This window comes from Podarcis cretensis (assembly GCF_951804945.1).
Source record: "Podarcis cretensis genome assembly, chromosome: 3".
NCBI classification, from domain to species: Eukaryota; Metazoa; Chordata; class Lepidosauria; order Squamata; family Lacertidae; genus Podarcis; species Podarcis cretensis.
Window position 1 is genome coordinate 61,926,424 of NC_137172.1, and position 16,528 is coordinate 61,942,951.

At 41.0% G+C, this 16,528-nt stretch overlaps 1 protein-coding gene across 2 annotated transcripts in view; it reads right to left on the reverse strand.

The window, feature by feature from the left end:
• VTA1 (vesicle trafficking 1) overlaps positions 1-11,537 on the reverse strand; it is a 31,449-nt gene extending 19,912 nt beyond the window's left edge. Inside the window, exons 1-4 of one of the 2 annotated variants that reach the window (XM_079970975.1) lie at positions 10,603-11,537; positions 3,033-3,127; positions 567-694; positions 170-245 (exon numbers count right to left, since the gene is read on the reverse strand). In XM_079970975.1, the coding sequence (XP_079827101.1) occupies positions 170-245; positions 567-694; positions 3,033-3,127; positions 10,603-10,723 (420 nt within the window). In that variant the 5' untranslated portion in view covers positions 10,724-11,537. Of the gene's footprint in view, positions 1-169; positions 246-566; positions 695-3,032; positions 3,128-10,410 lie in introns of both variants that reach the window. The other variant, XM_079970976.1, reaches the window with a different exon arrangement.
• Between the last annotated feature and the right edge of the window lie 4,991 nt (positions 11,538-16,528).

A 16,528-nucleotide genomic window follows, 5' to 3' on the forward strand; every position in this document is an offset into this window, starting at 1 on the left:
TGTGACTATGTGCAACAGAAGCAAATGGAACAAGTTAGTCACAGCTAACTGAAGTCCTATTGCTCTGAATGAGATTTAGTCACGACTAAGTTTAGGTGGACTAGAAACAAAAATCTGTTTCTCTATTTCATGCAATTAATGACATATACTGCTTAACCGTGTAACTTACCTCATCTGTTAGTTCTCCAAACACAGTCAGGACATCTATTAGAAGACTTGCGGTATAAAAAGACTTGATCATATTTCTGGAGGGGGGGGGGAGGAAACAATTTGAGTTTCTCAGTAAGATTAAAAACAAAACAAAAATGAATATTTTTTAGGTATTTGCATGTGAAAGAAGGCATTACTTTACCACAGAGGACAACAGATGGCCACCCCACTCCCCAATGCTTACACCTCTTTCTGCAACCTTGATCATTCAGACCAACAGATCTTCTGTATCATATAAATAAATGAGCATACGCTGGTCAATTGTTTTATATTTAACTGCAAGGTTACTTTGCTTCTATTTTATATTTATTTCAATTAGGTGTTACCGTCTACATTGCCTCTTTCCCCCCACTTACTTGTGAAATTGCCCAGCTCGGTCTTCATTATCTGCATAAAGAAACATTTTCAGTGCATAATTCTCCACATGGGCACAGCCAACTATTTCCTGAGTAATAGCTTCATTATCACCCAACTGCTTCTTTGTCTGAGAAAATTTAAAGATATATTTAGTTATTTACTAGGCCAGAGAAATGAAACTGCAAGGGCATATTCTAGATTCTTAATTCTCAAAGGTATAGCCTGAAGCCACCAACACAGCTGCAAGCACTCTCGGATTCAATCATGCTACTGTATGTCTTCAATGAGAAAACAAGACTAACTCTGTTCTCTAAACATCTTTCCTGTCAATATAAGTTAGCCATATGTTTGCATGTTCCCTCTGCTTCCCTGTGCTGTGGAGGGTGCCGATATAGAGATTTTCTATTAGTCCTTGATTTAGCATCCAGTAAATTGGTAAATTGGCTATGCCACCTCAGAGAGTAGGTAAGAACTTGCATATCTGAATGCTCTTCCATACAGAAAAATTCCTCCACAAAGAAAGGAAGCTGTTAAGAGAAGAGTTCTAGCCTAGACGATTCCTTGACATGCTAGTTTTCTGTTTATAGAAAACTATAATTTTTTCCTTGGGAAAGCTTTCTACTATTTGATCCTTGATCTACATACAACATACACACGGTTCTCTTAGCTCAGTGAGAACCATTAAACTTGTTGCCCTTTTCTCACTCATTGTTCTTATAGCTAACCGAGCCCCATGCCATATCTATCTATCTATCTATCTATCTATCTATCTAAATTCATATACCACCCTTCATCTGAAGATCTCAGGGCTGTTCACAAGATAAAAGCACAAAAAGTTACAATAACCCCTCATCCCCCATTTGATCTGGCTATATTTCTGCCACTATCTGAACAAATTACTCCTGACACAGGGAGGCCACCAAGAAGAGACTTCTGGTACTTGCTGCAACTCTTTTAAGTGTTGCTAACCATGTAGATCAACATTATCAAGTGTTATTGGCAGAAACTTAGTGGTGATGTGTAACACACACTCATTCCAAATTTCTTATGTGGGAGAGCTCCTCACAGCATTAAGCAAATATTTTTATTTGTGCAATCTATTCGGTGGGGGGGCATGTGGAGTGTTGGGGAATATATTTTTAGCAACTGAATATACATTGCAAACTAAGGAATGAAGCACATGCTACAAAGGAAGCAGTGCTTGTAAAGCACCATGCAGTCACCAACTACCAGTCATCACCATTTATCCTCACTCTGGATTTTTTTTATTGCCTAATGTTTTAAAACTTTAATCCATTACCATGAAAACTAGGAACCTTAAAAAAAATAGAAGCAAAACATATTCAGGATTTTCAAACAACAACATACTGTGCCACAGAGTCAGACTGTGGCTAAGCTGCCACAGTTCAGATTTCTAAAAGTTCTACGACACTTTTGCCTCCCTAACCCGCACTTAATAAAACTTTGTATAAAGAGTCAACACTATATAACTCATAACCTGTGTCACAGGCAGGGAAGGTCAATAGGACTCAATAGTTGCCTCCTGTAATTCAGATTGCAACATTTAATATGAATAAAGAGCTAATGAAATGAGAGTCCCTGATTCAACCTAACTGCTCTAGTGACCTGAAGATTTACGGTAATGCTTAGTCAAGCAGTGCATTGCGATTCAAAGACCTCATTTCAAAGATGTTACAGAGTACAAGAAGCTTCAGGTTTCCTAATAAAATCAGCAAAGTAAATAACACTGTTACAGTTACAACAGGTGGATTTAGGGCTCCTGAATAGACTTACTGTTGGCATTTAAAGAAACCTTAGTTTCGTCTTACAAAACAAAAACCAAGGATATTAGACTACCCTTATATTTCCTGAGCTGCCAAGAGTGTACAGAAAACATTGGGAGGGCAGTCTATTTTGCAAGTAGTACAGAAACAAAATTTAGAGGCCAGACATCTATAAACTGGCAGCACACAGTGGATAGTTTAGATCACATTCTGTTTCTTTGAATTAAGGATTGGGAACATGTCATGGCCTCATGTACTTCATATTCATCCCTTGCCTCTTCCCTTGTTTATCAAGGATGCAAAGGAGGCAGCACACACTCCCATAGCCCTATACTAACCAGAGTTACTCTGAATCAAATCTCACTGGTTTCAATGAGACTTTCTTGTAATATTGAAGCATCAATACTCCAAACGATGGTTTGTAGGATAATCGAAACTGAGCCAGAATGTGTAACAATAATACAGGAATTATGTGAGATATCTAACAGTCAAATTTAAACCTTACTGCAGTAAACAATACTATCAACATACAATGCTATATTAGGCCATTTAACTGTGCACTGCATTTGTTAAGTGTGTTCTTGTGGAACATTCACTAGCATTATGGTCAATTTATTCTCCGTGAAATCTTCTTTATATACAAGTGCCAAAAATTAACAATACAGCAACAAAACTACTTACAGCTTCAAGTTGATCCATGAGCTTGCATAAAAATTTGCGACACTCTGGGTTTTTACTATCAATCTTCATACCTGTCTGCATAGCATACAAACGGCCTGTAAAAAATAAAGCTTAATGAATGTCACTAATAAATACAGTGGTACCTCGGGTTACATACGCTTCAGGTTACATATGCTTCAGGTTACAGACTCCACTAACCCAGAAATATTACCTCTGGTTAAGAACTTTGCTTCAGGATGAGAACAGAAATCGCGTGGTGGCGGTGCGGCAGCAGCGGGAGGCCCCATTAGCTAAAGTGGTGCTTCAGGGTAAGAACAGTTTCAGGTTAAGAACAGACCTCCAGAACGAATTAAGTTCTTAACCAGAGGTACCACTGTACTATCTCCTGTACCTCAGTGAGATTTAAAAGCAAAACAGGGACCTGAATCCAAACAACTGTGCAACTAGTTTTGCTTCCCCATGGGCTTTCAGCATATATTTCTCAACACAAAAGCTCTTCTCAACCCATCCGTTGTGTGTCATGTTGCATGGCAAACTTCTGAAGCTGGAAGGATCTTCCAAAACAGTTTGTGTGACAGCCTGCTGTTTGCTCAAGGGAACAAATAAAAACCCCAGTGGAAATGCCCGAATCCTAGAGCATATCTAATGAAGCTATTTGTATCCCAGCCATGTTCTCAGTAGATGTTCCAAATTTATGGAATGCCCTACTTCTGGAAGGTTAGCTGAAACATCCTGAGTAGGACAAAGTGAAAAAAAGAAATGGAGGGGGTGAGCAAGTGAAGCAGTCAGTGAGAGTAGGACAAAAAGAGGGCAGGCAACACTGTGAAGTATACTGAGCTGCCTAGCTTTCTCAAGGAGTATTTTTCACCCTCTCTTCTCAATTCAGATCACTCCAAAGTGGCCAAAGCAGGTGACTGAAGTATGCTCCATACCTCACATGGTACTACTATCTGTAGTGCTACCACCACTCATCTTTGTTCAGCTGCTGCTGAAGAAACTCTTCAAGATAGTGGCAAATGACTGGAGTGACAGTTTCCGCTGGCATGATTTTGAACAAGAAATGAAACTATGCTCAGGGATGATGTAAAGAAATGAAATTATGCCCAGGGATGATGAATATACGCAGTGCCTCAGAAAATATAAGCCGAAACCACGGGTGTTTCAACTTTAAAATACTTTACAAAACCTACTTTGTATTTACGAAGTAAAATCAGGAGGACTGATTTCAAACCAGCATGTTTTTCTAAAAAATATGTTTTGGCAACTTAAAGACAAACTTTTGCATTCAGCCACATTTCCTAGGAGCAATAATAATAATAAATAATAAAATACCATAGAAAAAGGAGCTGCTCTGGACTCCAATGTATAAAAATTAGCCTGAGTAGAACACAGTACTAATACAATGGATCTAAAACTCAACATTAAAATTTAAACCATTTTAAGAAATCAGTTTTTATTTCTACTTAAGTTATCTGTTAACCACTCTTCAGCTGTAGTTCCCAAAGCAGTTTAGAGAAGTCACAAACTCATAAAAAGATATAATAAATCACAGAGAGAACAGTCATACCTCGGGTTACAGCCGCTTCAGGTTGCGATTTTTCAGGTTGCGGACCACCGAAACCCGGAAGTACCGGAATGGGTTACTTCTGGGTTTTGGTGGTCACGCATGCGCAGAAGCGCCGAATCGCAACCCGCGCGTGCACAGACGCGGGTTGTGAATGTGCATCCCGCATGGATCACATTCGCAACCCGAGCGTCTACTGTTGTTTAAAATTCCAGCATTAGACAATAAAGCCTTAGTAAATACGATTGTCACCTGGCACTCAAAAGAAAATAAAGATGGCACCAGGTAAGTGAATTCCTAAGGTATGCCATAAATTGAAAAGGCCTTATCTCTCATCACTGCCTTACTTCAGCTGCTGGGGTGGGGTTTGGACTTAGAGCAGCATCTTTGATGTGATCTTGAAGTCAAGATAGGTTCATTTGAGAGCAGGCGAGGGTTACCTTTAAGGTACTTGTTCCCAAGCCATTCCTTTTAAACATTCCAAAACAATAGCATTTTAAGTAATTGTTACAAAACATGATTTTGTTTTGGGGGAAAAAACCACCCAACAATTAAGAAGTGCTTGCATGCAAAACAAAGTATTGTACAAAATCAAAACACTGAAAATTGAAAAAAGCTTTAAAATACACATGCTTATTACTTAAGAAATAATAATAATAATAATAATAATAATAATAATAATAATAATAATAATCTTATAGCCAGCATATACTGTGCTTGCTTGCTCTCAGACCATTCTTGGCTTCATTTAATGTTAAAACAAAGGTTACAGAATGTTTGTCAATCTAGTCATTCAACTGTGTTTCACTTGACTGTGTTCCAATATTGTGAGAGACATGAACACTTGGCAAGCGCATGTTCAAAAGCAAACAATATATATCTCAATTTGCTACTCAAGCACTGAAGTGGCAAGATTAAACATCTTAACTAGTATGCTCTGCATTAGTGACCAGCGGGTTAAAAAGAAATGTTATACAACAAACATTGTCAAACCCTTGTTTTGTCATGGCAATATTTTTTAATGAATTTATTAACATTAGTACGTGTTAGCCACAGATTCACTTTGACAACTATTTGCAGCTTCCAAAACATAACCTTCATTGAAATCCTCATATTGGGAGTGCTTTGGAACAAGTGGCACAGCAGTCATGATCCTAGCAAGCAATCTAGGTTTGGCCAATGTCATAAAATTTGATTTTTAAGAACTAAGATCTCAAGATCTATGTGCTGCTTTAGTAATGTGCTGATACTGCCAACGTGTGGAAAGCTGTTCCAACTGCTGCTAAAGAGTTTACACACACTGAACACTAAAAGAAAGTCTGAGAGAAATCACAACAATCTGGATAGATTTTATCTTTTAACAGTTGGCTGACAAGTTCTTAAAACAGTTTATTTCCCAAATGAGCAAACATAATTCTAGAGAATAAACATAAGTAATGAATAATGAAACAAATCTGATGCACACTTGTTCCTGGATTATTTTCTGCCCTGCCGGGTTGGTGGTGCAGAGAAACATTTTCACAACTCACTGTAACTTAAAACCTGAAGTCATCAACTTATCAACTCCAAGGGTGAACTACATTGCACACAAAAATTGCCAAAAATGACAGCGCCTCCTGACGATCTCCTTCTGGATGTCCCTCTCCAAAACATCTAATACAAGTTATGCAGTAACTTCAGACCATTACAATGCCTCTTTCTACATTCACACTCTACATCACTGGAGTCAGTTCCAGAGGCTAGGAAACAAAACGTAATGCCTTCAAGACACAGGGTACATTGAAACTCACAGGGGGTTTCATTTGTTTCTCCCGGATCCGTCCCCCTACATTCTTGAGGGATGGAGATCAAGTGACGCCCAAACAATGAGCACCCCCACCCAATATGTGAACACAAGCCCTTTCTGCGCACAATGGGTTTTCTCTATATCTGTTACTTTATCTACCGTATTTTTCGCCCTATAGGACACACTTTTTCCCCTCCAAAAATGAAGGGGAAATCTGGGTGCGTCCTATGGGGCAAATGCAGGCTTTCGCTGAAGCTTGGAGAGCGAGAGGGGTGGGTGCGCACCGACCCCTCTCGCTCTCCAGGCTTCAGGAAGACATCCGCAGCCTAGGCAGCCCTGCGGGAGTTCCCGCAGGGATGTCTAGGCTGCGAATAGCAGCCTGCTTCCCGGAGCGTCGGGCGCCCTGAAAGCAGAGCGCCTGGCGCTTCGGGAACACATCTGCAGCCTAGATGAACCCAAGAGAATGCAAAAGGCAAACCACAACTACTGACAGTAATGACTCATGATCTGAAAAATGACACACAGTCACTTGAAAAATCAGAAGGTCTGCTCTTGCAGCACTTACATTAAGCTAGGGGTGTCCAAACTTTTTTCAAAGACAGCCAGATTTGATGAAGTAAACATGCATTTTTTTAGGATTGAAGTTGTTGAGGGGCCAGATTAAACTGACCGGCGGGCCAGATTAGGCCCCCGATATGGACTTTGGACATGCCTGCATTAAGCCAAGTGCTTTATTTTTACACAGAAAAAAACACCAATTTAATAAGTTCATTAGCAACAATGAATGGATGCTAATTACAAATATAATGTAAGGCAAGCTTGGCAGTGTCAGGGAGTACAGCTGTGTTTACTAAATAAAAGTAAAATAAGCATCCTAAGCTAGATCACTATCTAGGACATTATAACATTTTCCAAAGCCAAAATGCACATTTTCCTGTGCAAATTGTTCTGACTGAAGATTTTCCAGAAAACTCTTATCACAAAGCTACAATTCCCATAGTTCCCTGTGAAGAGGGACTGATCATTAAACCATTTTGAGAATTGCAGCTCTGTGAGGAAATAGGGGTCTCCTAGCAATTCTCTGCACCCTTAACAAAACTACAGTGCTATCAAAATGCTTTAAGCATACAGTGTGAATGTGGCCACAGAATAATGGAGTCTAAACTGGCAGTAGCTAAGCAGGAAAAAGATCTTTGGGTTGCTGCTCAATGAAAATGTTGATTCGGTGGGTGGCAGCTATGAAAAAGGCAAAGTTTGGCTATAATTGCCCCCTCCCAGCAACCACCACTCAGGCTGCTTGGTTCTCCAGTTCAGTCCCACTTGTCTAGCAGCAAAAACTTGCACAACTGGTTTCAGGGTAAAGGCACTCTTTTCTCTATTTGCTCATCTTCTGATAGCCACTTCACTAGTTCTGAACAGCAGTAATTAATCACATGAATTGTGACCTGAGTAGAAAACAATGGAAATATATTGTTATCAATTCAGTAGCTCTAAAAATCAATCTGCACAGCCCTTAATCAAGTCACAGGGATATAATGGATTAGTATGAAAATTGTATTTTTACATTTCCAGCTTCTGCAACCAGCTCATTTTTCTTCTATCATGTAGTGTTCTGAACAAAATTTGCTTTAGAAAAATTTCCTAGCACAGTGAACTCTCATATAATCTATTAAAAAGTGGAAAGTATATAACATTGAACACAATGAGTACCATAGCACAATACCACCTCCTTTCCCATACAGCCCTAACCATTATAGCTACTGCAACCCCATACCTACTTAAGTGAGTAATCCTTGTCAAACTCAACTTCAAAGGAGACACATAAAGAATTCCACTATAAATATAATTCGAAGAACAGTGTAACTATAGTTAAGCATGCAATGGAACCAAGTTCTACAGTTCTGGAGCAGCCACTCAAAACAAAGTATACGTCTATCAACATACCAAAGAACTGTAAATATGAAGAATGTGCTGATCTTAGAAAATGTACTGAAATGCTGGGCAGGGATAGAGATGTAGTTTCCAGAAAATTTGAAGTAATGAAAAGAAGGACTCATTTTTTTCCAGGCGAAGTCCCCCCTCCCCAGTAAAAGAAAATGCATATGCAATACTTGCTTTCTTCTTGAAGCAAAGCTTACTTTGCTATTTTAAGACCATGAAATGTATTATAACAATGTAAGACTGTACTGGTGCGTGTTCTCAATTTTGGGGGGAAATAACATATATGCTAACAGATACACCTGTTAGAGAAGGAGCTGCTAAACTCTAAAGCACTCAAACATATTTTTCCAGTTGAGCAAATGTGGTGGGTAGGAGGGGATTGAAGTTGAAAATAGAATCAACCAACTATCAAAAAACAAAGGAAGTTTTTAGTATCTTGGCTCTGAGATAGTATGCAGATTATGGTATTATCAAACATAGCCTCAGAAACTCACATGAGATCTAAAGGACATCCCAGTGTCCTGGGTTCATCAAGTGTAGTTTGGGGGTGCTCCTGGCTCCAGTACCGTCACTGGAGGTATAGGTGGCTCCAGCTCCAGCTGTTCCTGGACAAGGAATGGCTGGCCACAGTTATTCACACCCTAGATAACTTCCTGGTTCATGTACTCATGTAGCCCATGCACTCCACATGGGGCTGCCCATGAAGACATGTCTGGAAACTGGTGCAGAATGCAGTGGCAAGGACACAAAGAGGAACCACTGGCTAGATGCACATTAAAGCAGTTTTTAAAAGATCTAGAATGGTTGCCAGTTTGCTTCTGGCCCCAATTTGAGATGCTTGTTTATTATTATTATTTATTACATTTGCTAGTTGCCTTATACAAAATCTCAATGTGACTTAAGATAAAATATACACAAAAACAATTTAAACCCAGACAATTTTAAAGCAGTGTACCACACAAAAACTCTACTATTCTTATCTAATGACACAATAAAAAGGAGAAGTCCTTTTTGAGCACTACCACAAAGGCACAGCTTAGTTACGAAAGGCCTGAGTGAATAAAGCTCCTGCAGCCAATCGGAAGCCGCACCTTGGTTTTCAAACAGCTGGACAATCAAGGTACGACTGTACTCACAAACACACAATGAGAAGCACACAACCACTTTGCGTTTTAACACTTGTATGGCGCCTTAAGAGTGTTCAAAGTGTGTGTGTCCCCAATGACATCTGCATCAGCCCTGAAAGGAAGGGGAGGAAGAAAGAAAGACAACTGTTGATTCCCACCCAGGACCGGATTTAGGTTTGATGAGGCCCTAAGCTACTGAAGGTAAAGGGGCCCTTTATATGTCCAGCTGTCCTTTGTCAACAACAAATTGTCACGGTTTTTTTTTGTTTGTTTTTTTGAGTTGAATATATGCTATATGGTAATTTATGGACCAAATAGGTATTTAAAGCCATTTGTACATAACAAAATATGTATTTTATCAAAGTAATTGTTGAACTGCAATACAATTAAGAAGTATATTAATAGTGAAATACAATTAAGAAGTATATTAATAGTGAGATAATTATTAAGCTCTAACTTAAAATGATTTTTGATTCAAAACAAACTTAATAATGCAAACACATTGGCATTTGTCAATAACAAAAGTTCTTTTAGAAACACAATTTACAAAGACTTCTAATGTAGTCTCTAGAAACTTGCTATAACATGAAATAATTTGGGGGGGCCCCCAAGAGAGTGGGGCCCTAAGCTTGTTTAGCTTATTTTGTATGTAAATCCGGCACTGCAGCTGGGACACTGGAGGCTTGTCTGGGGCTGTGAATTGTGGGTGGACCTTGAACCAAAAGCTTCTTCACTCAGGACGTCGCAGTGCACACCCCCCCCCCCCCCGCGGCCACCCACCCTGTGGCAGCAGGTCGCCCATGAGCACGCGCATTTAGACGGCAGGATGGGCGGGGTGGCTGCCACGTGACAAGGAAGGCGGAGGCGAGGGGTGTGACTCCCCCCAGGCCCCTCCCGCAGAGGCTGCCAGGTTCGAAGTGGGCGGGGCCCCACAGGGCCTTTTGAGGCCCCTCCACTTACAATAATAGGCCACCACAGGCTCCCGCTTGTCGAGCTCCTGCGCGGTTCTCAGGAAGTGCTGGATGGGCTTGAACTGCGGGGGGAGCGGCGGGAGGCCCGAGGCCGCCATAGCGCTATGGACTCAACCCAAAGCAGGTAGCTCGCTAGCGAAAACCACCAGCGCCGCCGCCGCCGCCGTTACTACTAATCAACCTTTGTAAAGCCCAGTCAGTTCCGCTTCCGGCGCGGCGACACAAGGAGGGGCCCGGCCCCGCTTCGCGCATGCGGACTGGGGCGGAACAACGCGAGACCCGCGGCGTGGCTGCAGCGACATCTCGCGAGCGGGCGAGCTGGAGCAAAGCAAAGGGGCTGCAGGAGGAGCTTCCGGAGAAACTTCCGGTTCCCCTTTGGCGCTTGACGGGAGTCACCATTTGCGGGGTCGAGAGACGGAGAAAGGAACGTGAAAGTCTAAAGAGGCGCTTGCGCTGCTTTTTTGTTGCAGCGCTTTGAATGACTACGTTCAATGCCATCAGAAGAGAAAGTGCGGCGGAAGAGGGACGGCTTAAATTCTCTCGCTGACATATTTTTTATACCTGATTGTTTTAATGACACGATATAGGGGTAACTGCCAGGTTCTCCTTCGCGTTCTCGTCTTGGGAAACACCCTAGGCTGAAATGTTATGGGAGAGGCTCCAGGGCACGTTCAAGTTCGTGACGGGCTGACAGAAAGTAACAGGCACAGCATTTTCCCTATCTTTGAGATACAGCAGTGGGGAAAGCTGTAACTATGAAAGTAATATATCGCTTAATGCCCAGATGTCTTCTCAGCAGTTTACTTACTGAAATACGGCCTGAAATTTCTGTCAAAGGCACGACTGAATCCCAACACTGCGACTGTAAATGGCTAAGCCCATCCCAACAAGCACATTTGCTTAACGTGCACGCACACGCCATGCCTTTAAAGCACATTTGAAAAAACATTATTTCCCTCAAAGGTGTGCACATGAAGCACCGGGGTGCGGGTGTGTTACTGCCCCCCTCTCAGGATCATCTGCCTTCAAGATGTCTTTCTTTGCCTGCATTTATGCTTTCTCTGTGTATTTTGTACATGTTTCCAAAATACTATAAGTCTCTGAATGTGCGCTCATCTAAAGGAAACTTTATCCAGTAAACGTTCCCCTTTAACTATTCGCATAAGTGGGGAACTTGGTGGGTCAGATCTGGTGAAGGGCCATAACCCAGTGGCAAACAAAATTTTGGTCCCAGGTTCAATCTCCAGGTAGGGTTGGGAGAGACCCCTGCCTGAAATCCCAGAGAGCCACTGCCAGTCGGTGTGTAGACAATACTGATGTAGATGAACCAAGAGTTTGACTCTGAATAAGACAGCTTCTGTTGTTCCTAATTTTGCTGGCCTTTTAAAGCCATGTGAGCTAATGGGCACCCTCCATCTTACCCATCAGTTGTTTGGGTTGCTAATTGATGCTCACAGGAGAAATAGTGCTTATGCTCACTCGGGGCTCTGTCAGGAGCCAGGACACCAGGGGCCTTTACAAGGCTGCACTGCCTGCCTCCCAGGAAGAACATCAAGGCATGGAATAGACCAACTTGGCCCAAGTATTGGTTAGTAAAGAAGCAGCTGCTCCAACGCCTGTTTTCCTCTTTCTTCTTCCCTTCTTCTTTTTCCTTTTGTACCATATTAGAGTGGGAGCCTGGGGGTGGGGACTGTCTTATCTTTTAAAAGATGTACAGCACTCAGCAAATGTTGGACACCTTATTACAAATGTTAGATAATAATAAGTGTAAAGGGGTGAAGATGACAAGACTGCTACAATGCAGTTGGATTGCAGCAGGTGGGAGAGTAACCATGAGAAATGCCACCCAAGAGTGGAGCACGTTGTCAGAGTTGACCACCTTTTTCTGATAAACTGGCAGATATTCAGCTGGTGTAGTTATTCTATGCAGGAATGGTAAACTTTTTACCTACTGAAAACCTGCCCATCATACACCTTTTTCTGGCAGAAGCTCTGCCAGGAGAAAAATGGCAGCACTACAAAGCAAAAAAGAAAAAAGAAAAAAAGAAAGAAAAGCTGCTTTTAAGCGCTTCTTACGTTTTCTTTTCACACCATTAAACTCCTGTGGTTTTTGGTTGTTTGGTTTTGCAAGATAGGGGCAGGGCTACTGTGCCTCTGTGAAAGCACACATGCTGCTTTTCATGCAACTTGTTCAACCATGTGCAGAAATCAGGATGGATTTTGACATTCTCATACTTCACATTCTTATTTTCACTGGAATATGCAGTACAGGAATAGATTTCATTTAATATATTCACTCACACCATACTGTTATGCATAAAAAGTTTTATTGTACCTGAGATCATACATTAAATTGAAATAAAGCAGCTTTTGTGTATACGTACAAACATGGATGGATAGATGATACAATAATACACACATAGCAATTGAACAAAATACATCAAACCATTTAAAGTAGGATTGTCAGATAATCCAGAAACAACAGCTGTCCAGTTCCTGTCACTTTAATAAGAGTGCAATCTGGAGAAATTACCCAGTGGTGCTTTTCATAGCATTACCCCTGTTCATGTCTTCAGATCAAGCTGGTTTTAAAAGAGTTGACAAACCATCCCTGTGGTGCAGCAATAAAACTGCTGCCACATTTGCAGACCTAAGCAGAGCCCAGTATGGTTTCAAACTGGGTGGGGGAACCACATGTTGAGACTCCTGCATTGATGGGGGTTGCACTAGAGGATCCACAGGGTTTCTTCCAACTCTACATTTTTATTATTCTAAGCCTAGTTTTCTTAACATGTTACTTGCATAAAATGTGACTCCTATCCATGTAGAAACACAAAATATTCAACTATAGTAGAAACTGAATTAGAACATAGGATCACAAATGCTATATTTTTATCTATACAGGAAAGATCACTAGATATCAGTCTTGCACTCCTTTTGTACCAACTAAAAACAGTGGAGCTGATTTTGTAATTGTGGATTAAAGGGTTACCTTTACAGATTATTCAGATGTCAGATAGGAGCCAGTACGGGGCAGCAGCTTGAAACTCGTGTTCAAATCCCCACTTGTCTCTGAAGTTCATTGCATGACTTTGGGCATATCATAAACTTTCTCATAATCTAACCTATAGTGTTTCGGAAAAGTGCCACTCTGAGCCCTTTGTATAAATAATGTTTCAGCTACTGATAATAACTTCTGGGAATTTCCCCTGAGTTTTGCAAAATAAGCTAACTTTCAAATCCCTTTCTTTTAAAGTCCCTTTCTTATCTTTTATTTTAAATTCTAAGTTATGTACATAGATTGTAAAGAGGACATGGACCCCCTATGCCAGTGATAGCCAAACTTGGCCCTCCAGCTGTTTTGAGACTACAACTTCCATCATCCCTAGCTAACAGGACCAGTGGTCAGCGATGATGGGAATTGTAGTCCCAAAACAGCTGGCGGGCCAAGTTTGGCCATCACTGCCCTACGCCATGTGTGTGGGATTTGGAGATGCTACCAAGTCCAGCTTTCTCTGTTACCTTCCTTCCAACCATTGCCTACCTTGCTTGCTTATGCAAACCAATGACTACCTTTAATACTCCCTTTTTAAATTGTTTGTCTGTTGGCTTATAGAAAGACAACATGGTAGTGCAGATACTGGGAAGATGACTGCATATTGTTCATAGCTCCTGTGCGCATGCAGTTTGTTCTATGAACACTGCATTAAAAAAACCTGAAATCAGAAGCCGAGCTGCACATGGAGAAGCTTAGAATTGATAACTGAACAAGCAGAAGATACAACAGGGGCTGGAAGACAGAAAGAAGGCGTGAGAGTTACATCTCATGCTGAAGATGCACTTAGAGCAAGCATGCAAGTGCCTCATCCAAGGAAGGTTGTGCATTTGGCTTAAAGCTATGGATGTATTCTTAAGTTGAACACTGTCTGCCAGATGATGCACAACTGACCTGGTTGTATCCAGGTTGTGCATGGGTACAGCTGAGCATGGCAATTTTTCGGTTTGTCCTTGGATTTCTTCCATGCTTTGCTGTCTATTTGTAGGAAAGGGGGGCGGGGGCGGAACAAATTACATTGTATATCATGGTTATTTTTTTAGTCTGCAATGTAACATATTTCAGCCATGGTCCCTCTTTAATTCAAGGTGACTTGAAGGCTGAACTTCGCTTATTCTGTAAATTCCATATTAGATGGCAAATCTTACAAGTGCTGTCTGTGATGCGCACTCCAGTTTGTGGCAATAATTGCACTTAGTATACATGGATTAGGCTTGTAGGAATACCGCACACAGGACACAATGAGTTTGGGAGATGCTTTTTCTGACCACACAGAAAGGCCCTAAATTTAACATTTGGCCAATAAAAGAATCATTTTGAGATTATTTACTTTGCAGGTGATTAAAAAAAATCCTTAATTACTGCTGAATTGTATTCAGGTAAGGCCCAAAGGCTTTTGCTTGAGAATTCTGTGGCTCTCAGTATTGTAAGTAGCAACCCTTCTCTGTGAACACTTCAAAAACTCTTGATGACAGTAATAAATCAAGAAACAGAATGGAAAGTTAGCATGTCCAGTGAATTGCCCAAGGTCACATGTCAGGAAAATGGCAGAGGTGTTTAACCTTATTTGAAACAAGAACAATTGGCATGACAGTATTACATTGCTCTGTCCATCAGGCTAATAACCTATGCTGATATAAAACACAAACGGGTGCTATGCCATTATTTCTGCTTATCTACAGGAAATACTGCATAAGGTCTCTTTCTCCCCACCATAGATAATTTTCTGTGCATAAAATATCTCTGGCAAGTTACTATACAAGCAAGGAATATAAAACATTTGGAGTGGAGAACATTTATCAGAGTCTTATATTAAAGTTAAGCAAGTGTTAAGGCATGGAAAAATGAATAAGGTTAGCGATCTGTCTCACAACTGTGGTTTTAAAGGCACATTACAAGTGGTAAATAGCGCAGATAAGTTTACTTTGTACAGAAACAACACATAATTAAAGCAATTATTATACAGTGAAGTCTCAATATTCATCACTGATGGTTAGAGCAACACAAAATGCTTCTGGTTTGTTTATTGTTTTGTCTTTATGAGTACTAATTGTTAGTTCATTTGACTTGGGGGTTAACAAAAAAGTTTTTGACTGCTCCCCTGGGTTACCATGATGCCAAAAATTTTCATGACCCCCTCCCTGGCCTTTACTAATTAGTTTTCTTTTTACTGACTGTTCGCCTAGGTCACGCTCTGGGGTACTGTGTTGTCAAAAGTTTTAGGGCTCCCAAGGCCTCACAATTTCCCACTAAAAATATTATAATTTAGTTTTTTACTGAACAATTCCACAGGTGCTCTGCTTTGATACTTTATTGTCAGAAGCTTTTTGTGACCCTTTCCCGAGACCTCCAAAATATCTCCTAAAAATTGGCCACATCCACTTTTGCACTCTCTTTTTTGCATGCAGTCCCCAGAAGACTGACCATGGGTCACTGTGGCCACCCCAGCTTAAATGGTCACATGCAAAACATGGGATTTCCCCTTAATTGTAGAAAACACAGGATGTTAGCTAATATAGATTTCATATATTTTAAATAGATTTTCCCCCTCACTAATTTGCCTTAATCCTTATAAAATAATGTGTTCTACTTTGCCTTTCCAGAATCAGTCAGGTTATAGATGCCTGATTTTTACTGTGTGATCCAAATCCACAGATTGCCAACCCTTTCAGGGCACATTTAGATTTTTGAGTGAGTGCCATGCACACCCCTCCCTCTGGCCACTTCCAGTCAAATGAATCTAAACCTTTAAAAGCGCATAGAGCTGAAAGGGGAAGTGGGAAAGAGTGTCACTCTTCCAACTTCCTCCTTCAGCTCAATGATTTTTCAAGGGGAAAAGGGGTAACCACTGCATGACCAAGAGGGCATATGGAGGGGGTGCAGTTCAGAGGCTTCATTGTCGCCAGGGGGAGACCTCAAGGGTACCATTACATCCACATGCATCCACGTCCGAAACATCCACACTCACAATATTATACCTGTTTACTTGGGAGCAAATCCTACTGAGTTCCATGACACTTAGTTCCAGATAAGTATTCTTAGGATTGCAGAC